The following is a 21,088-nucleotide window of genomic DNA, read 5'->3' on the forward strand; positions in this document are numbered from 1 at the left end:
TATATTCCTTGCTAATTTTGCAGATTCTAGGTCGCCTTATAAGGTGTTTTATATTACAGAAAAGTATTATGCTTTCAGGATACTATCCTCAGATAAACATTTAAGATTTATGAACAGGACAACACTAGGTTAAAAAGACTAAAAATTAGTTATTTGTGAAAACCTTTAGAAAGTGGGTAATTTACCTATTCTCCTTCCCTTCAGAGATTTCATTGAACTTACTACAAAGAATAAACTATTGAGCTGCTTCACCAAGGATGTGCATTAGACTCACCAGGGCAGCTTTTTAAAATTTTTTAATGTTTATTTTTGAGACAGCATGCAAGTGAGGGAAGGGCAGAGCGAGGGGGGACAAAGGATCTAAAATGGGCTTTGTGCAGACAGCAGAGAGCCCAATGTGACTCAAACCCACAAGCCATGAGATCATGACCTGAGCCAAAGTTAGACGCTTAACTGACTGAGCCATCCAGATACCCCACCAGGGCAGCTTTTAAAAAGAACTTCTGTTATCAACTGAATCAGAATATCCAGAGGGAGGAGCAGGGTATTTATCTACACAGTTTAAATTCTCCACAGGTGGATTCAGAGACATTATTCCTGCTAAGTCCATAGTATTTGTGGAAAGAATGGCAAGGCTAAGAAGGCTTATGTTATTGTGCTGTCATATATGTATACGCACACACATATATATGGGAAACTGAGCAACTATTTATGTAATTTGGTATTAAAATGTTAAGTTAGCCTTGTAGTTATCTCCTATCCCTTTGCCCTCACCTCGTCCCTCACAATGATTACTCCTAAAAGTTACTGGAATACTTCCTTTTGAAACTGGATTTGACAGTAACAACTGTGCACACCTGGAGGGAGAACCCCAGAACTGAGTCTCATATATTCCTTAAAAAATCTGACAGAAAACGTACAGTGGTACTTCTTAGAATTACAAAGAAGACCGTATCCTTTCTTAGTGTGTTAAAATAATAATCATAGAAGATTTTGAGGAATATCCATTTTTATATTTTGAAAACACAAGTATGAAGTAATTCTGAATGCTTACAGAATCCTTTCCAGTCTTTTTCTTAGGTGATTTGTGTTTTGATTCTGATCTTTGTCTAGTTCTGTCTTTTTCACTTTCTCGGTCTTTTTCTTTTTTATCCTTGTCCCGCTCAGCATCAGACTCTGGAGAGTCCTGTGTAAATGAAAAATAAAGTTAACATTTTGATGAAGATACCAATCATTTTTAAAATATCCCCCATATAGGTAACATATAAGAACATCCATGTATTATAGGGCATGTGTTCTTACTATGGTGAAATTTGGAGGGCCTTTTCTTTGGGAAGGATGACATTCTAATAAAGTAACATCACGAAAGAGCTTTACTAAATCAGAACAGAAGGCACACAAAATGGGATTTTATCTATTATTATATAAATGCAGACAAACATGACATTTTTTACCAATCCAGTAAAATGTTCAGATATGTACACAAGATGCTGTGATTAGTTTAATCATCTATTAGAATGACTGTAATATAAAACTCTCCTCAAAACTGCAACTGACAAGTAGTATTTAAAGTATACCGTCACCACCTAAATAAGTGGTCCTTAATTAGATACGTGCAAATTTAAGTGAGCAGCATGAAGAAAAATAGCTCCTTAGGTATATCTTGATGCATATGTAAAATTAAGAATGAGGAGCAGAGGAAGCAGCCAAACATTTAAATCTGTGATTCTCACCATAGCTGCATCACATACATACACACTTGGGACTTTCTCTAAGATTACTTTAAAAAGCCAGAGTGGGAATCTTAACACTGTTGTGTGTGTATGTGTGTTTAAAGATTGCTAGAAGATTTCTAAGATAAAGATTAAGGTGAAGACAAACTATAAAATTCCTGAGTCAGGTGTCCACCTGAACTGTGCTGGACTGCACAGGACCAGACAGAAGAGCTCTGTCGCCACTGAACAAGTTAAGGGCTAATGCCTAGGTGTAGTATAAAAAATTAAAAACTTGCTTACAGATTTATGTCTCCTCTTCTTGCTTTTCTTCTTATGTTTTTTTGACTTCTTATAACTTCTCTCTAAGCAACATGAAAAGAAAAAAAAATGTCAGAATATGAGGACATACATCCCAGTGCCAATGATTCTAATCAAGTTAAAAGATACACTTACCAGATTCAGCACTAGAAGAATGTTCTGAAGCAGACCGAGACTCTGATCGCTGTCTTTTTTTCTTGGAGTGGCTGTCATCATCATCTGAATCTGACCCCTACATAATTAATACACATAATTTCATTCATAATGTTGCTAACAAAAAGTTCAATACACTTAGGGTGCGATAATATTAACTTCCTTACCGATCTAGAGCGGGAACGTTTCCTGTGATGTTTTTTAGATTTTTTAGAATGTTTCTTGTTCTTTGAATGATGATGTTGACATTCATGCTACAAGCGTAGGAAGAATTTCAAAAGTTTACATTTACTTTAGACAGTAGATCATAAAGAATTTCGAAATGCTATACAAGTAATTATTAGAGTAAAAACCTCATTTGTTTTGAACATTTAGGACATACTTCCTTGCAACTGTGAAGAATCAGCACTGTTCTGTTTGATCTCAATCATCTTTCCTGTGCCCACTCGTTTCACCATCTAAACACGGCAAAGTATTAATAAAGAAAGTGCCCTTGGGGCGCCTGGGTGGCTCAGATGGTTACGCGACCGACCGACTTTGGCTCAGGTCATGATCTCACAGTTCATGAGTTCAAGCCCTGCGTCGGGCTCTGTGCTGACAGCTCAGAGCCTGGAGCCTGCTTCAGATTCTGTGTCTCCCCCTCTCTCTGCCCCTCCCATGCTCATGCTCTGTCTCTCTCTCAATAATAAACATTAAAAAAAGTTTAAAAATAAAATAATCTGCAGAGCAGTCCACCTGCTTTCAACAAGGATGAAATAAAACAGCATTTAGATAGTTTTTCTGATGAATCTGGCTTTGTTCAGCAAGCTAGGCTTGGCACCATGAAAAAGAACTACCTCAGAGCCATCCTTGACCTAACATGAACAAGGTTAGTCTCAGAATAAAGCAAAATCTATTCCTTTTTCTCTGCACCCGAAGAGCATTCCCTTCTAGTCAAACTCAAGACCTCCAAAGGCAATCTAACTCAAACACTACATGAAATCAGAAAAGGAAATCTTGTCTTTGTGGATTTTAACTCACTTATTAATGCTGCAGTAAAAGCTCCTTGCCTCCAAACTTACCTATGGCTTTGAAAATAATTATGCTTCACTTTACAAGTAAGTAAAATAAAAGATTTAGCTCAAAAGGGAAGCTCCTTTTACTTTGGTCACTGAATGCTAATTCTTCCTCCTTTTCCAACTCAAAGGCTCAGATCACTGGGGTCCCAAAACTTATTCCAAAGTGACTGGCTCCTCCCTATGCAATCATCTTCAGCTCCATTTGAGACCTCACCACTTTACTACCAGCATACATCACCAAAGAATCCTGTTCATGATTAGGAACTGGGGGACAATGCTAAGACACTAGCTACAGCAGAACTTCTCACAATCAATTCTATTGTAGCACTTGAGAATCTTGTTTGAATGACTCCGATGCCAGAAATTCTGACATTCTGAATTTCTTACAAGCTCCCAGGTAATGCAGATACTGCTGCTCTGAAACACACTTTGAACAGAAAAGATCTAGAGGCCTCTAGGACTAGATCAAAAGGCAGGTGAGAAATAAGAAGGGTGCACTGCTGTCAACATTGAAATTCATCAAGAACAAGAAATCCAAAGAAACAGTGAACAATTAAGTGACCTGCAGTGCCCAAAGACCACACCATTCAACACTTTAATGTTAAATAAATTCCAGCTTTCAGCATGTTATAAAGAATCACTTTACATAACTGCCAGGATAGGGCTGTTAAAAGCACTGACTCTAGAGTCAAATAGTCTGGGCTAGAATCCGTTCCCTGCAAATTATTTCTCTTTACCTCAGTTTGCTCATCTATAACTTCAAAGGGTTGTTGTGAGGATTAAGTTCATGTATGTAGTATTTGCAAAACCATTAGAACAATGCCTGGACCCACATAGGCACCAAATATGATTATTCAGCATTACTGGCCAACTTAGCATATTTACTATATATACATACCTACCTGAAATCTTCATCAAAATACTCTTATTCAGCTAATGGAGTAACTTACTACTTATTCCATAATTTTCCAGACTTCCCTGAACATTCAACACATCTAACATAGTGTAATATTGAAATGTGTGCTTAAAAAGCTGTTTAAGTTTTCTTTAGGTTTACCACTCATTCTAGGAGGCTGCTAAATTGTTGCCACACAGAAAATATGAAACAAATATAAACTGTCTCTAAAACAAATCTTTATAATGGCATGAAAGCTTAGTTCCTTTGGCTTAAAGGCAGTTTCTATGGAAAAATCAATCCTTAACCATCTTAGCATTACCTAACATTTATATAGACATTTATGTAGGCAGTATAATTTAAGAAACATACTTTAATCTTTTTGTTTATAGTTTTATGTATTTTGTAATAATTGATTCAATTATGAGAATACTAAAATTACCTCAAGCACATGCATAAAATCTTTAAATATTCGTTTTCTTTCAGACTCTAGAGTTATATCCTCAAATGCTGGCTCTTTTACAAATCTCTCCCGGATCTGAAAAATTCAGATATAAAATGAATACATAAATAACAAGAAAAGTATACAAACAAGACTAAAAAGAATCACAACATCAAGTGGTAACTGTGACAGCCTCATCCCCTCAAAATCTATTAGATTTCTTTTCTTCTGAAGTCCAAGCCATTTTTAATAAATATTCCTAAACACAGGGTCTGAGCTGACTTTATACTTTGAAAACATTCTCAATATATTTAATTTATATTCTATAAATAACTTTTTTGTGGCTATAAAATGAGAAGGGAATTAAAAATATTTTTATCTTCAATTGTAAAGGAAATGAATCATGAGAAAAATTTTACAATTATACATACATCTTCCCAGACAGCATCCAATTCTATTGGAGGAGTAGCTTGTTTCAACATACTCTTAAACGCAGATTCTTTTCGTTTCATCTTCCGAGCCTCCTCTTTTTCTCGTTCACGTTCACGGGCTTCTGCTTTTTCTAGTAACTTTTAGAAAATCATATTTAATCAGTTACAATAGTACAGCTGAAATAATTCATTATTAATTTAAGCATTGTCCCATCATATATAAGTTACGGGCCAATTTATAATACCAATTAATTTGAGCAAAGGAAACTTCATCCTTATCTATTTTCTTTTACTTTACTCTGAAAGACTACTACTCAGTGAAATCCTATTCATACTCCCTTATTTCAGTAGCCTACAGCTTAAGTACTTCTGGCTGAATATATTAAAAACCGTACTGAAGTAATGGTTTAGAACACAAGTAAAGCTAGTTGTTTTTCTTTTTTTTTTTTTTTTTTTTTTTTTTTAAATTTTTTTTTTTTTTTTTTTTTTTCAACGTTTATTTATTTTTGGGACAGAGTGAGACAGAGCATGAACGGGGGAGGGGCAGAGAGAGAGGGAGACACAGAATCGGAAACAGGCTCCAGGCTCTGAGCCATCAGCCCAGAGCCCGACGCGGGGCTCGAACTCACGGACCGCGAGATCGTGACCTGGCTGAAGTCGGACGCTTAACCGACTGCGCCACCCAGGCGCCCCAAGCTAGTTGTTTTTCATAGAAAAGTTGAAAACTTACACTATTGAAGGCCAACTTAATATTTCCGGCATCTAATGTGGTTGATCTTTTAGTTGAACTGATTATGGCCACGAAGTCTTCAAAAGTAGTATTCACCTCAACTACAAATCCTTTATCCTAAGAAAGAGAAATCTTGTTAACACTAATAATACATATAAATCAAAGGAACACATTATCAATTTTTAAAATATACTACATATTGACAATAAATAGTAAGTGTACTGTTTACCTTTAAGATGTCTTTTATGATCTTCTTCTCATCATGATAACGTGCTTTAAGATCCTCAACATAAAACTTGAAAAGGTCAAGTGCAGTTGATCCTAATGAAAAAACTAAAGAAGTCAAAAGCTAGCTCTAACCAAAGAGCTGCAATTACTTTTTTGTTTATAAAACAAAATAAAGCACCCCTCCATTCCCCAACACAACCACTTGCTTCTTTGGCCCATTCCAACTACTGTCATAACCATAAATAGGGAAAGAAAACAATCTCACCCGGCTGACCAAGCATATTAGTGAATCTGATGTCGGAACTAATTGTTGGATACAATTCCATCCAAGATGACATAGAATGCAGTTGTCCATGTTCGTGCAGTTCATCTAAAAATATCTGGGGAGGGAAAACCCAACAACAAAAACCCATAATACTGAAAAATCATCTTCAAGGACCTTAGAAATATTACTGTAACATGAAAACACTTTTTTTTATTAAAAAAAATTTTTTTTAATGTTTATTTATTTTTGAGAGAGAGAGAGAAGGAGCAAGGGTAGGGCAGAGAGAGAGGAAGACCCAGAATGTGAAGCAGGCTTCAGGCTCTGAGCTGTCAGCAGAGCCCGACGTGGGGCTCAAACTCATAGACTGTAAGATCATGACTTGAGCAGAAGTAGACACTTAACTGATTGAGCCATCCAGGTGCCCCGAAAACACTTTAAAAACAATATTTGAAACTCTTGTACCAATGTATCCCAAATATGTTTAGGTACAAAGAATACTTGCTCTCTCATGGAAGTAAAATCTGCTTTTAGGCAAAAAACTCTTTCGCACTTCAAAGAAAAGAGTCTTTGAAAGGCTACATTTTTCCAAGGTTCAGTTTATTGTCCTTTAAGATGGACATTTCAAATATATATATAAAAGTTAACTTGAAACATTATTATTTGTATCTAATGATGTGGCTAAACAATGTGTATGCATGTTGCCTGTAAAATACACTTTTTGTTTTTAGACACAGTGCCCAGTGTATCCTAGGTGTTTTGTTTTTTTAATTAACAAATGTGGGCCTGCCTCTAAAAGGATGTGTATTACTAAAGTGATACATACAGTAGTCTGAAGAACCAAAATTCAACCCCATATCCCATATTTGATTTCAAAACCTATTTCTTCTCTTCCATGTCAATTTTATATCTCAAAATTAAATATATGCTTATTCCAATTTGTTCATTATTATTATTTTTTTTTTTTTTGATTTTCAGGGCAACATATTGAAAATTTTGTACTCAGCAATTTCCACATTTCCCGATTCCCCAAATCCATATGGAGTTTATAAACAAATGTCTCCAAAGAACTATGCCCCACCCCCCTACAAAACAAATAACAAAACAACTATGGCCCAAAATTCTGCCCCTGAAATTCCTACACCTACACTGTTCAATACAGTAGACCGAGGTCAAATGTAGCTTCTAAATACTTGAGATATGGCTACTCTCAACAGAGATATGCCATCAGTATATAACTGACAACGATTTTGAAGATTACTAAAAAATATCAATTTTTAAAAAATTTTTTTTTTCAATGTTTATTTTATTTATTTTTGGGACAGAGAGAGACAGAGCATGAACGGGGGAGGGGCAGAGCGAGAGGGAGACACAGAATCGGAAACAGGCTCCAGGCTCTGAGCCATCAGCCCAGAGCCTGACGCGGGGCTTGAACTCCCGGACCGCGAGATCGTGACCTGGCTGAAGTCGGACACTTAACTGACTGCGCCACCCAGGCGCCCCCCAAAAATATCAATTTTTAAAAATACTGATTCCATACTAATATTTTGGATATATTAAAGATAACTGAAATTAAAAAATAATACAAAAATCATATATGAGGCATACAAATTTTTACTGGCCACCAATGCCCTGAGGAAAACCAGACACCTCATCAATTACATTTTTCATCAAACAGGAATGGATGCAAAACCAATGTAACATGCTGACACCAGTTATAGAAACAGTAATCAGAAACCATAGCCATATTTTAGGCTTGACTAAAAGACCCACCTGGACTTTACATCAGGATTTCCCTTTTATATTCTCCAGTCCTAGTACTGACATAGTACATTCTATTTTCTATGACCCAGATTTCCTTATTTTTATTGTATTATTATTTTATCATACAGGTCTCTTTTTTTAAACTACTGCAAACCCTTCATAAGAGGCTTTTAAAAGTTCAATGGTTGCAGAAGAATATTAAAAGACTTAAAAATATGTTCTTCCCTTCTTCCCAGGCACAAGGCTGCTCACTGAAAATGCAGGTTTTCCAGTATTATTTGTATCTAGTTGCAGCCATGTGACTAAATTCTTAGAAGCTGAATATGAAGAAGAGTAGAACTTCTACATCATCGGCTTTAAAAAAACAACTATAATAAACAAAAAACACACACAAAACCCAAAAAACAATTGCCCTTGCAACTTCTTCCAAGCTGAAATGTGATAAACTGGACAATATAGTCCTAATCATGCAAATAAGGCTAGTGGGCTAGAGCAATTCTCAAAGCATGGGGCTATCACGTGGAAACCTGTTAGAACTGTAAATCCTCAGAATCCACCCAAGGCCTACTGACTCAAATTCCAGGGGTGAGGCTCAACAAATCTGTGGTTTTAAGAGTCCTATAGGAAACCACTACAATAAAGGAACCCACTAAGAGGAATAAATGTTAAGTTTTTATGGAATGAGGACTAAAATAATGCTATTGGCCATGGCATTTAAGATGGCTGATGAGCTTTGGCATGACAGTAAGAGTTTATTTAAAAGCCCTCTAGGTGGGGTGCCTGGCTGTCTCAGTAGAGCATGTGATTCTTAATCTTGTGGTTTTGAGATGGAGCCCACACTGAGCACAGAGATTACTTTAAAAAAAAAAAAAAGGCCTTTGGGTGATTCAGACGCACACTAAGTTGTTAGAACTACTGCTTTAGGGAACAGCAATGTACCCTATGCTACACCACACTATTATCATTAAAGAAGAAATACACTTATTTAAGCCACTGTAACTTAGCATTATCTTAATACAGCATTTAATAGAAGAGATCCTATAGTAAAGACTGCAAAGATTCAAATTCTGGCTCCATTGTTCAGTTGTCGAATTTGGGTAAGTTCCTTCACCTCTATGAATTCATTTCCTTAACTATATAAATGGACATAACAAAAACAGTACCTACTCTTATAAGACTGTTATAAAAATTTAAGTGACTGGGGTTTCTGGGTGGTTCAGTCAGTTGAGCATCTGCCTTCAGCTCAGGTCATGATCCATGGTTCATGGGTTCAAGACACGCAGCTCAGAGCCTAGAGCCTGCTTCGGATTTTATGTCTCCCTCTCTCTCTGCCCCTCCCCGGCTCATGCTCTCTCAAAAATAAACAAACATTACAAAAAATTTTAAGAAATTTAAGTGATTATCAATTTAAAAGGCATATCAGTAAGCAATCAATTAATGCTAATTGCTATTAAGACAATTACTGAGGAGCGCCTCAGTGGCTCAATCGGTTAAACGTCCAACTTCAGCTCAGGTCATGCTCTTGAGGTTCACGAGTTTGAGCCCTGCATCAGGCTCTGGTGCTGTTGGCTCAGAGCCTGGAGCCTGCTTTGGATTCTGCATCTCCCTCTCTCTCTGCCCCACCCCTCCTCCGCTTGTGTCTCTCTCTCAAAAATAAACATTAAAAAAATTTTTTTAAAGATAATTATTGAAATAGGTAATCTGGTGAAATATGGAATGCAAAAACTCATTACTCCATCTTATTCCCTATTAATGAGAGGATAAAAGTGGTATTTGGAGGTGAAAATGAGCCACTAGTCTATATAAAGGCTATATAATTTCAGTTTCTATGCACCGAATTATGGCCCATCCTCAAATTGTATACCCCACTGCATTCCTTCCCCTACTGTTCTCTAGACACTAAAAATCAACTAACACTAATGAGTCATCACACCTATTTTGTTTTCAGTCTTCTCTCATGCTACTCCTCTTCCCCAAGTGAAATCTTAATCAGTTTATCAGTGCTCAACTTAAACAACAAATCTGCTACAGGCTTTTATGTTCCCCTGGCCTAAAATGGCTGCTTTCCTTAGGTGGATTCAAAACTAATTGTAGCACTTGAGATAAATGTGTACCGATCCTCAACAAAGCCTAAGTTAAAAGCCTAAGTTAATGATCTGGGATCAGGAGGCCTCAAATTTGTTTCTATCATTGTTCAAGCTCACTAACCATATTATGAAATTAAGCTAGAAAAGAGAATTTTGTAAATTACCTGAAAAGATTCTCTATTTTTACGCTGTCGTCTCCTTTCCCTCAGCAAACTCTTTTGTTTTTCTTCTTCTTCTTCCTTTTCTAAAGCTCGGATGTGTTCTTCAAAGCAAATTAATGCATCTTCTTTATCCATGTCTAGAGTTTTTTGAGTTAAAAAGAAATTAAAATGTCCAATATCAGTAAGATACACAATTTACATTAACTTCTTACAAATCCCAAATTCGCCTTTCCAAAACACTGTACTTAAAACTTGAATATGACTTGTCATCTAAATAGGAAATATTTAGAAAAAATTCCTAAACACCCTCATTAAAAGATACCTTGAAGTTGAGGGTGAAATGAAGACCATGCACATGACATAATTAAGGAAAATAAAATGGTTACTGTAAAATTTGTCAGCAACATTAGAATTACCCAAAGAGCTTTTAGGCCTTACCCCAAACCTACTGAAGCAGGTTATTCGAAGGGTAATCCAGAAAGGTGTAATTTAAAAAGCAACTATGTAGTCACAAAAAGATAGAATGTGGGGAAGCTTAATATAGGATATTGCTAACACGTTTTTTGCTGTTTGCAAATCTCTAAAGCCATTACCTCAAGGAGACAGTGTGAGTGAAATTGTGGTAATTAATCTGGTTCTTACTAAGTCGCATAGAAAAGGTAAAAAATACTTTCAGGTTTGATCTAGGACATATATATTTCAAGGATTATCTAATAAAGCTAATATTTTCTTCCTAAATAATGAAACTCAACTAGACTCTATTTGGAAACCAACAAACACTGTATCAGGAATGGACAAACATCTGTTCAGTTAGTGATCTCTAATAAAAGTGAGAATTCTTTGCTGTTGGGACTTTTAAAAAACTTTCTCCCGTCATTATTCTTACTCTGCAATTCCTCATCTTCTGCAAAGGTTGGATTATCCATCAGATACTGCTGTGCTTCAGACCACGTAGTAGAGTATGTTACATTAGCCATGTTGTCAAGTATGTTTTTTAAGGCTTCCCAATTTCTCTTTCGTAACTGCTTTGCTTGCTCCTAAATCAAAAGTATGAATACATATTTTGAGGTTCAAACAAAGTATGGTATCTGAAGTACAATCATTGAGGGCTTATTTATTACAATCTGATGTCCCAATTTCATGTTACCCATTTATTTTAAATATCAACACTACCTTTCAAGTGCCCTTGTCAAAATGCTTAGCTTGGTAATTGCTTGCCTTCTATTTGTTTTTTGGGTTTTTTTTTTTTTTTGCCTCTCTTCTAAGAAACTGGAATCTGGAAACTGTATCTCCCCAACAACTCTATAAATCTCTCTTCCTATAACTATGCATTATACACAAAGTCTAAAACTAAAGTTACTATAGACAAGACACACAGTAGGTAAATATTACAGTCTTTACCTTCAGTTATGTTCAAATTCTTGTTAATAATTACATTTCTATAAATTTCTTAAGAGTGAATAATATACAACAATGCATAATAAAACAGATACGAAGTGCTTTAAAACACTATAAGCACATTTTAGTGGTAACAATTATATATCACTGCTGTTCCTATAAAAGAAACATATAGATTATAAACAAAATTACTGAGTATTTTAAAAACTTAATGAATTTTAAAAAAAAGGTATCTTTCAAAGTGGGCATAAGACAGCCAATTCATAATAGTTCAAGTCATAGTTGGATAAACCTGTACCTACTATGTCCACATCAGTAACTACCATTATAGGAACTTTTTTTTTTTTTTTTTTAAAGCTTATTTATTTTTGAAAGAGCATGAGCGTGCGCATGAGTGGGGTAGGGGCAGAGAGCTCTAACTGAGCCGAGCTGTCAGCACAGAGCCTGACTCAAGGCTTAATCCCATGAACTGTGAGATCATGACCTGAACCAAAATCAAGAGTCGGATACCCAACCAAATGAGCACCCAGGCATCCCAGGAGCTCTCCATTTTTAAACCTAACTTCTAATAAAGAGATCTGCAACACCACATAAATTGAATAAACAAAAAAATGGACAGGTTATAAAGTAACTCCTAATCAGAATGAAGAAACAACTTGTTTTATCTAGAAATATGAATAGCAAGGAGTGAATAATACCTTTTCTTTTTTTGAAAGAAAGAATAAAACATCTTCATAGATTTCAAGACGATCACGTTCTGATATTGCATTCCAGACTTCCATCTCTCCAAACATTTGCTCTGCTTTTCTAGTAAAAAAAAAAAAATAGATGTTACTCTATATTGCTCAATAAAAATTAATTTGAGGCCAATTTTATGGTAAGTTTAAAACCACCCGATGAGCATTCTTTTCCACTCTAACTTCATGAGTATATTATACACAGGAAAGCTTCTGGATAATTAACAAAAAAAAAAAAAAAAAACAAAAGAGGCCTCCATTCCTCCCTAGAAATGAAGTGGATAATTCTACCTGAGCCATGTTTTGTAGTCAAAACTGTATTTCTTAGGGTAGCTACATGGGTAGCTTAGGGTGGCTACATGGACACTAACTGTCCATGGAACTAAATTATAGACATCAAAGAGTTGCCAGAAGTTTAGTTAATACATGAGATAGAGGACTATTTAAAAAAATGAAGAGTTCCTCACTAACAACTTTCTTGAAGACAGAGGAAAATAAGGAAGCATATATGGAAAATGAACTGAACAACTTACTGCAAATATGTTAAATCTCAATTTTTATAATAAGTAGAAAGAAGTGAAGCTTTAATTATTATATTCAGTCTACCTCCCCTTTTTAGTGCCTAATTAATAACTCAGTATGAAGTTAAATTCTACATTTAATTACTGATTTATCTTGTATCTTATGAAATTGCCACATTCAGTCATTTAGCTTTATTTAATGAGCATCTGCTTGGGATTAGTTATGGCATTTGGCAAAACATCTGACACAGTAACAATGCAGTAAACATACATTATGCATTTCTAAAAATCTTACTTGTATCTGGTTGTGGAAGTCATTTTCTCATGATTTTCAAGAAAGCGCTGAAAGGATTCCTTAGCTTCTTTGTATTTCGATCTTGCTTCTTCTTTTTCTTCTTTCTCTGTCTGGACTTTGTAAGCATTAAAGGCCTGCTTTTTTTCACTCAACTTTGCTAAAGCACTGAATAGAAAAATACCATATAAGAGTAAATGAAGGCAGGATGATCAAATGTCAATGCTTTGGGAAAATAAATGCATTCACAAATTAAGAAAATTTCAGTAAGATATTAAAAATTAAGAAATGATTATAGAAAATAATTTCTACTTTAAAAAGATTCTAGTTTTCTCTGCGGCAGGGTGCTCAAAAATGTATGACAAGTTTTTTGGCTTTTTTTGGTTCCTATCTGACATAGAACAATTGTTCTTGATATCCAAAATTACAGAAGACTATGAAAGTGAAAAGTTATACTATTTTACACAATTTTGAATTTGCTAGGGTTGGAAAAGTAAGAAACTTCAAGTGTTACCTGTATCGTGGATCATTAATGATCATTTTCATAGCTTGTTCCCATGAAGCATTAGATGGTACTCGCTGAAAACCATTTAATGACAAAATTAGAACAAATATAATAAAAGTCATACAACAGGAAATAAAACACAATACTCACTGCAAACATCAAGCACTTCCCTTTGCACAAGTTTAAAAGAGGTCTAATAACTTCATATTGAACCAAGACAAACCTTGGTATTATACAGACTAAAAAGAAAACTTAAAACTGATATTTAAACAGAGCACGAATAATTTTTAAGACTATTGATTAAAAGGTAAGCAATTTTTGTAAATAAAAAACATTATATCAAATATGGAGGTGGAATGTGCTGTGTATTACACTGTACATGATAGTTCTTTTGGTGAAGATCAGTTCCACAAAAATATTCTTCAAAAAAGATTAAATTATTAGATAATAATTCTATGTCACATAAAAATGTTTAATACCTTTTCTTTTAATAATTCTTTAAACGCTTGCTTTGCCTCCTCCTTTGTATTCCAAGTATAGGTCTTTTTTGCTGGTTGGCTTTCCTCCTCTTCTTTTTTGGGAGTAAAACTAGAGAGAAATTTAAACATGGTACTTATAATTTAAATATACATTTGCTTCACTAAGAAAAACAATGTTGTAATTATTTAAGCGTCTGTATTGAGATTAAAGTTTACAATTTTAGAAATAATATATTAGAACAATAAATTTGGTTAAGCGTCCAACTTCAGCTCAGGTCATGATGTCATGGTTTGTGAGTTTGGGCCCTGTGTCAGGCTCTCTGATGTCAGTGCCGAGCCTGCTCTGGATCCTTTCTCCCCCTCTCTCTCTGCCTCTCCCCTGCTCACACACTCAAAAATTAATGAACATTAAAAAAACACACACACAAAAACAAAAAAAAAACTTATCCAGTGCCTTCATATCAGTGTCTTAATAACTAAATATTTGGCTAAGTGTGTACAAATATAAAAAAACATGTCGAGGATCAATAAAATCAGAGGGCAAACTATGCCTTATGTGCCAAATCTAGACCACTTCCTGTTTCTGTAAATATATAGCTTTACTCACGAGCTTGTATAGTGTTTATGGCTTATTGTGTGCTACCACAGCAGAACTGCATCACTGTGACAGACTTTATGATCCACAAAACCAGAAGTATTTACTCTTCGATAAGTTACGAAAAAATATGCCAAATACTGACCTCAAACAAAAAGAATTAACGCATCCAAGAATTACCAATTGTACTAGTATGGGGATCTTTATGAAATGCAAAGGCCATATAATTCTAACGTGTTCTTCCATATGAAGGGAAAAAATGCAGAAAAAACAAAAACAACTAAGTAGAATGCTTACGGGAAGATACTAGAACAAATACTAACAACAACAAAAAATATATTCACACTCTCTCAATCAAGTAACCTTACTTTGGGAAGTTTATTTATAACTGTCAGAAACAGTATAAAGAACTCAAACATTAAATGGTCTATACTGCAGTAATTAGATTATACTGACTTAGGAACTATAAGAAAATACTGAAAGAAAATAAGCAGGAAATAACTGTCCCTAAAATTATGAAAAAATAAATTATGGAAAAATAAAGTATAAGAGATATAAAAAATATCAATCCCGGGGCACCTGGGTGGCTCAGTTGGCTGGGCGTCCGACTCTTGATTTTGGATCAGGTTTTGGATTTCATCTTGATTTTGGATCAGATTTGGATCTCATTGTTCTGGGATCGAGCCCCCCATCAGGCTCTGTGCTGAGTGTGGAACCTGCTTAAGAGTTTATCTCCCACTGCTCATCCCCCACTTGCGCTTGCTCTCTCAAATATTAATAAAATATTAAAACAAAAAATAATACCCCAAAACCTAAATATCATAACACTGAAAATCATATTTATGTAAATATAATATGCCATCATCCAACATGATGGAGTATATGTCTTTACAATGTAGAAGACGTTAGATAGGTGCATAAAATAGATAATGCCCACATTTTTAAATGCACAGAAAATGGGCAGGAGGGGCACCTGGCTGGCTCAGTAGGAAGAGCATGCAACTCTTGATCTCGGGGTTGTGAATTGGAGCCCCATGTTGGCTGTAGAGAGTATTAAAAAAATAAAATTTAACAGACAAAGATGAAAAAAAAAGGGAAAAGAATATAAATAAAATGTTAATTACTTTTTTATGCCTTAAATATACCTTACAGAGTCCTTTTTCAACTTCTAAACATCAGAAAAAATTATAAAGTTATTTTCACTTTGGGAAATGTTCTTGTAAATATTCATGATATGTACAGTTGGGAGATGAAATCAATGTATTTAAATATTAAGATGGATGATCATGTTTGGAACCTGACATCATGGTTAACATTATTTTATGAGGACATCATTAAAGTCAAGAAGCATAGTACTTTTTGTATCTGTATAAAGCACAGCCATATGAAATTTTACCAGATTATAGCGAATACAAGTACATGTAAACTATAAATTGACAGATGCAGCTGTTTTGCCTTATTAAAAAGTTGTACCGATTTAATCACAAAAACAGTTTTCCAATATCCTACTGAATCTTTATTTTTGCTTACCTAATTTTTGCTTCTGTTTGTACACCAAACCATAGCACTTCCTTGCAGGGCTGTGCTAATCCATATTTGACTATCACATAATATAGAAAATCAGGGGCGCCTGGGTGGCTCAACTGGTTAAGTGTCCAATTTTGGCTCAGGTCATGATCTCACAGTTCGTGGGTTCGAGCCCCATCTCGGGCTGTGTACTGACAGCCCAGAGCCTGGAGCCTGCTTCAAATTCTGTATCTCCCTCTCTCTATGCCCCTCCCCTGCTCTCACTCTGTCTCTCAAAAATGAACATTAAAAAAATAAAGAGAAAATCAATAATACTAATCCTGTCTTTAAAATTTTACTTTATTAATATGGACTTTTGGCATTAATTCTGATCTAAAATTAAAGATTACTGCACCATTATTGATATATCGTGATTACTAAGGTGCCTGGTAATTAAGAACTCCCTTTAAATTTGTGTCGCACCCTGTATCTATAAATTCTGCTTCCTAAAACTTGAGGATTAGTTTTCCAACAGATTAAGAGCATGACCCCACAAAATTCAGCCATGAAAAGGATTCATTATCTAAAAGCTCATGTTTTGATGCTCAACAACCTTTTCAACACTTAATGGCTCCAAGTAAACTGGCAATTTCTAGTACTAATGAAGTCTGGTACTGATTTGCAAAAAAGAAGTCACTAAACTTACTCAGCTACTGCTTCCTGCTTAGCTGTTTCTTCTCCAGTATTACTGGATACTTCCATACTCTGATCCTGAACAGCAGGAGTACTAGTAAGTTGTGCTTGTTCTTCAGTTGAAATTGTTACTGTATTTTCGTTATCTACAACAGTAGCAACAATCGAAGTAACCTCAGGCTCAGGAACAACTGGAACAGTTCCACCCACAGTATTAGAAGCAGAGGTGGAAGCACTGGCATTGGCTGCAGCAGCAGCGGCAGCAGCTGCCGCTGCGGCTGCAACAACAGCGGCTGCAGCTTCCGCGGCAGCCATGGTGCTCATTGTGGTCGGAATTTCGGTTGTAGGAACTGGGGCTGTTGATGTTGTGGTGCACTCTTCTTGCTTACTATATGTTAAAAAAACAAAAACAAAATTGGTCATCTCATTAAGTCATACATCAGAAAGCCAAACAACACTAATTTTTATCATAAAATCAAATGAGTAAGAGAAACCATAAAAGGGAAAAAAGGCTGTATGCCAAACTATTAAGCTATCTAAAAAGACTGAAACCAAAGAATGAAACTGGATTACTCTGAGCAAACATTCGGGATAATTTATGACAGGGACTCATGAACACTCTGAATTTCCAAAAGTCCATTAACTGTTTTCATTTACAACACACCCTACTATCAGACTGCATTACAACATAAAATTTGGCCTATATCATAAATTTCTATAAGAACTTTAAATTTTATCCATTTTACATACTAAAAAAAGGAAGAGATATATAATACTTTATCCATTACCAAATTGATAAATCAAACCAAATCCTGGACTTTTCTATAACACAGTCTCCTTAATTCATAAAGGATGCAGTCCAAATTCAAACAATCACTGTCTAAGGAAAGTGTCATTTGTGTGTCTTCATTAAGTATCCTTCCCCTTCCCCCAAATCCTCCAAAGACATCCAACCACCAGACCTAACATATTAAATACTATTTATTGTATAAAGCAAAGAATTAAAATAAGAATGTTATAGGAGATACCAAATTTGTAAACTGTACTGATATCCAAAAATTGCTTACCTGGTTTCTTCAGCTTTGATCATTGCTATTAAAGAGAAAAAAGAAAGTTACATGACATGGTTTTTAAATACAGTCACTGAAAACAAACTTTAAAGGGAGATAAGGAGAAGTTTCATACAATAAGATTTAATTTACCATCCACAAATACATCAACTTTTTCAGAGCAAATGCTTGCTCCAAAGTTCCAGGGTAGCAATTAAAGAATGAAGACAAATTTAAACGACAGCAGTTTTTAGGAAAGTTTCTCTGCACACTGCTACTTTCCCAAAGGCTGCTGGCTACTGCAAAAACTCCCTGAAAATATCTGTATAATTCTGGAATAAAACAGTATTTTTCTCAGAGATAAAACTATGTTTTGTTTTTTTTTTTCAAAGATACTATATTCAAAACGAGACCAAATTCATGTTATGAAATTCCAGCACATATATACTAGCACTGACAGGTAGATAAATAGTTATGCACACCAACTATTTGTAGTAGGGTTATATCAAAAATGAGCTTGGTATTTCTTACATGAATAAAATGGGATTCTACCTATCTACAGTATTATTATTATTATTATTATTATTATTAGCCAATGCTAGTGTGTAAGTTTAAATTGGGCTTTAAAGATTTGCATTCAATATTTTAGCTTTTATTCCAATTAATTTTTTCTTTATGGGTAACAAAAATATTCAGCTTCAGTAGAGAATGAGGCCCTCCACATAAATGATAACAAAGCTGAACTTAATTAAAGTATTTAAAAAATTTATTTCCCTTTAATGGAAATGATTTCTGAAAATACGTTTAGGATGGCTGACAAAACATACTAAAGGAGTCATCACCGCTAATATTAATGTTTTTTGGATACAATGATGATCTAAACCAATTATGTGACACAGGAAAAATGTAAATAGACTTAAGACCACAGTACCTTTAAAAAAATTTTATTGTCTTTACTTTTAGATGTCATTCTGTAGACATCTTTATTCTACACTGTATTCTACACTGTAGACTAATTATTAGCCCCATTTCTAAAATCTATTGCTTCTAAGTTGATAGTTTATGACACCAGATTCTACTAGAAGTGAGAGTAAAAGAATTAAATTTTCAATTCTTACTCTAATCTCTGCTATTTGAAGAACTAGGTTTTATATTAGGTAGTATTTCCAGACTTTCAGGGGTTTTCTGAATAGCTGAGGATAATGAAAAACTCTCCCTTTGCAAGTAAAGCATGGCATTTTGTTTAATTCTCCCATTAACACACATAAAGGCTATTTTAAATTTTTTTTTTTTTTTTTTTACTGTTTATTTTTGAGAGGCAGAGAGACAGAGCATGAACAGGGGAGGGGCAGAGAGAGGGAGACACAGAATCTGAAGCAGGCTCCAGGCTCTGAGCTGCCAGAACAGAGCCCGATGTGAGACTCGAACCCACAAACTGCGAGATCATGACCTGAGCCGAAGTCAGACGCCCAACTGACTGAGCCACCCAGGTGCCCCATATAAAGGCTATTTTAAAATGTGCCAAAATAAAATCAGCATTAAATGTATAGTCTGACAATACAGTAAAAAGATTTAAACTGATTAAGACTCAAGGTTCTTTGCTATCTGCTACATGAGTTAAGCCACCTATTGTATGTATGTACCAACACTCACAGCTGTATTTAGAAATACTGTACATGATGTCCTTATTCAATTTTCCAATAGTATATTAATGGCTTTAAAAATAAAAGTATTTTAAAAGCTCCAAGCTCATTTATAATATAACCCTTAAATGAATTCTTTGAATTAGAGATTTCTCACTGCAGATTTTTCCAATCATGGTTAGTGAACATTAGTAACATACTCTAAAAATGTTAAATAATGACAGAAAATGAATTATCAAAGCAGCTCACCATGCAGGTTTGATTTTGTAATAAGACTTCCAGCAACAATGGTATTCTGGTATCCTAGTTTCAGTGGAATCAAATCAAATAAAAATCTATTTAAAATCTATAGAACTGATATCTAGAGCAACAAGAAAATAAGAGCCCATAAAACTGTTATACCATTTAAAACGTTCTAATCATTTAATTTTTAAAAATAAGACCTGTGTTTGAACAATACTATTTATGAAGGATTGCTTCACTGTGAATGACAATATGTAAAAAATTAACATTAAAAGTTATATTTTCCTGTGTTACCTTCAAGATCCTCAAGTTCTTTAGGTTTGGCCCAGCGGGATTCTTTTGTTTGAGAATTATAATAGTAAGGCTTTCCAGAGTCAGATTTGTATTCCTTCCAGGGACATTTAGATAAAAGTTGCTGAAGGAAAATAAAAATCTTCAGTTAACAGTAATATATTTAGCATCACTCATCATTCACATCACTGTTTCACTAAATATTATCAATCTGTACAAATCAAACGCTTGTGAGATGATAAGCTACCAAATGTAGAATACTTACCAGGTGATGTTATTTGAAATGTTTATCTTTACAATAATACTGCAACATTCATATTATTTCAGATTTATGCTGTTACTTAAGGAAACTCACTTAAGATAATACACCTAATTAAGGGGCAGAGGCAAGATTCAAAACCAGGTCTATATAAATTTCAGATCGTATTTGCTCTTGCCATTTATACCCCACCATAGGTAAAAATTATCATACATATTTCAGAGACTTCTCAAATACAAATTAAAGTAGGAAAAACATAAATGCTAGGAAAAAAGCAAAATCTGGTTTAGCCTGCTTACATGTCAGTTTTATGGCTAATAATTTATTAAACCTATATGAACTCTCTTATGTAAGGAAACAAAGTATGATATACTTAAAACCTAATATAGAAAACTGGTTAGGGCGGCATGAGAATGCTATTGAAAACTTAACTTTAGACAGTGTCTTAGTAATATTTAATGATGAAATAGTTGTCTACATTAGTACTGGGATTAAAAAAATAATTATAGTATCTGCCAACCTTCCATCCCAAGTGTTGCTACACACTGCATATTAGTGTGGTGGCCTGGAAAATATTTTTATCTGCTCAAATTCCTCAATTTAGAGGGAGAAAAAAATATATGCTGCCAACTA

At 34.7% G+C, this 21,088-nt stretch overlaps 1 protein-coding gene and 1 long non-coding RNA gene across 13 annotated transcripts in view; both read right to left on the bottom strand.

The window, feature by feature from the left end:
* Window positions 1–21,088, bottom strand: part of PRPF40A (pre-mRNA processing factor 40 homolog A) — a 54,181-nt gene that overhangs the window by 1,355 nt on the left and 31,738 nt on the right. For 5 of the 12 annotated variants that reach the window (XM_045479858.1, XM_045479859.1, XM_045479854.1 and 2 more), the window contains 19 exons: window positions 20,200–20,320; window positions 19,912–19,965; window positions 18,038–18,062; window positions 16,984–17,358; window positions 14,177–14,285; window positions 13,707–13,771; window positions 13,196–13,360; window positions 12,341–12,449; window positions 11,131–11,281; window positions 10,248–10,381; window positions 6,236–6,350; window positions 5,972–6,075; window positions 5,743–5,859; window positions 5,013–5,150; window positions 4,582–4,677; window positions 2,354–2,440; window positions 2,169–2,265; window positions 2,016–2,077; window positions 1,055–1,186 (listed from right to left, as the gene is read on the bottom strand). In XM_045479858.1, coding sequence (XP_045335814.1) covers window positions 1,055–1,186; window positions 2,016–2,077; window positions 2,169–2,265; window positions 2,354–2,440; window positions 4,582–4,677; window positions 5,013–5,150; window positions 5,743–5,859; window positions 5,972–6,075; window positions 6,236–6,350; window positions 10,248–10,381; window positions 11,131–11,281; window positions 12,341–12,449; window positions 13,196–13,360; window positions 13,707–13,771; window positions 14,177–14,285; window positions 16,984–17,358; window positions 18,038–18,062; window positions 19,912–19,965; window positions 20,200–20,320 — 2,256 coding nt within the window. The remainder of the gene's footprint in view (window positions 1–1,054; window positions 1,187–2,015; window positions 2,078–2,168; window positions 2,266–2,353; window positions 2,441–4,581; window positions 4,678–5,012; window positions 5,151–5,742; window positions 5,860–5,971; window positions 6,076–6,235; window positions 6,351–10,247; window positions 10,382–11,130; window positions 11,282–12,340; window positions 12,450–13,195; window positions 13,361–13,706; window positions 13,772–14,176; window positions 14,286–16,983; window positions 17,359–18,037; window positions 18,063–19,911; window positions 19,966–20,199; window positions 20,321–21,088) is intronic. The other 7 variants (XM_045479860.1, XM_045479855.1, XM_045479850.1 and 4 more) reach the window with 3 other exon arrangements.
* Window positions 7,144–8,863, bottom strand: LOC123598936. The gene is made up of 2 exons (XR_006712884.1): window positions 7,725–8,863; window positions 7,144–7,492 (listed from the first exon to the last, which is right to left on the bottom strand). It is a non-coding gene; the product is annotated as an uncharacterized LOC123598936 (long non-coding RNA).

The sequence above is a fragment of the Leopardus geoffroyi genome, chromosome C1, assembly GCF_018350155.1.
Source record: "Leopardus geoffroyi isolate Oge1 chromosome C1, O.geoffroyi_Oge1_pat1.0, whole genome shotgun sequence".
In the NCBI taxonomy this organism is placed as follows: Eukaryota; Metazoa; Chordata; class Mammalia; order Carnivora; family Felidae; genus Leopardus; species Leopardus geoffroyi.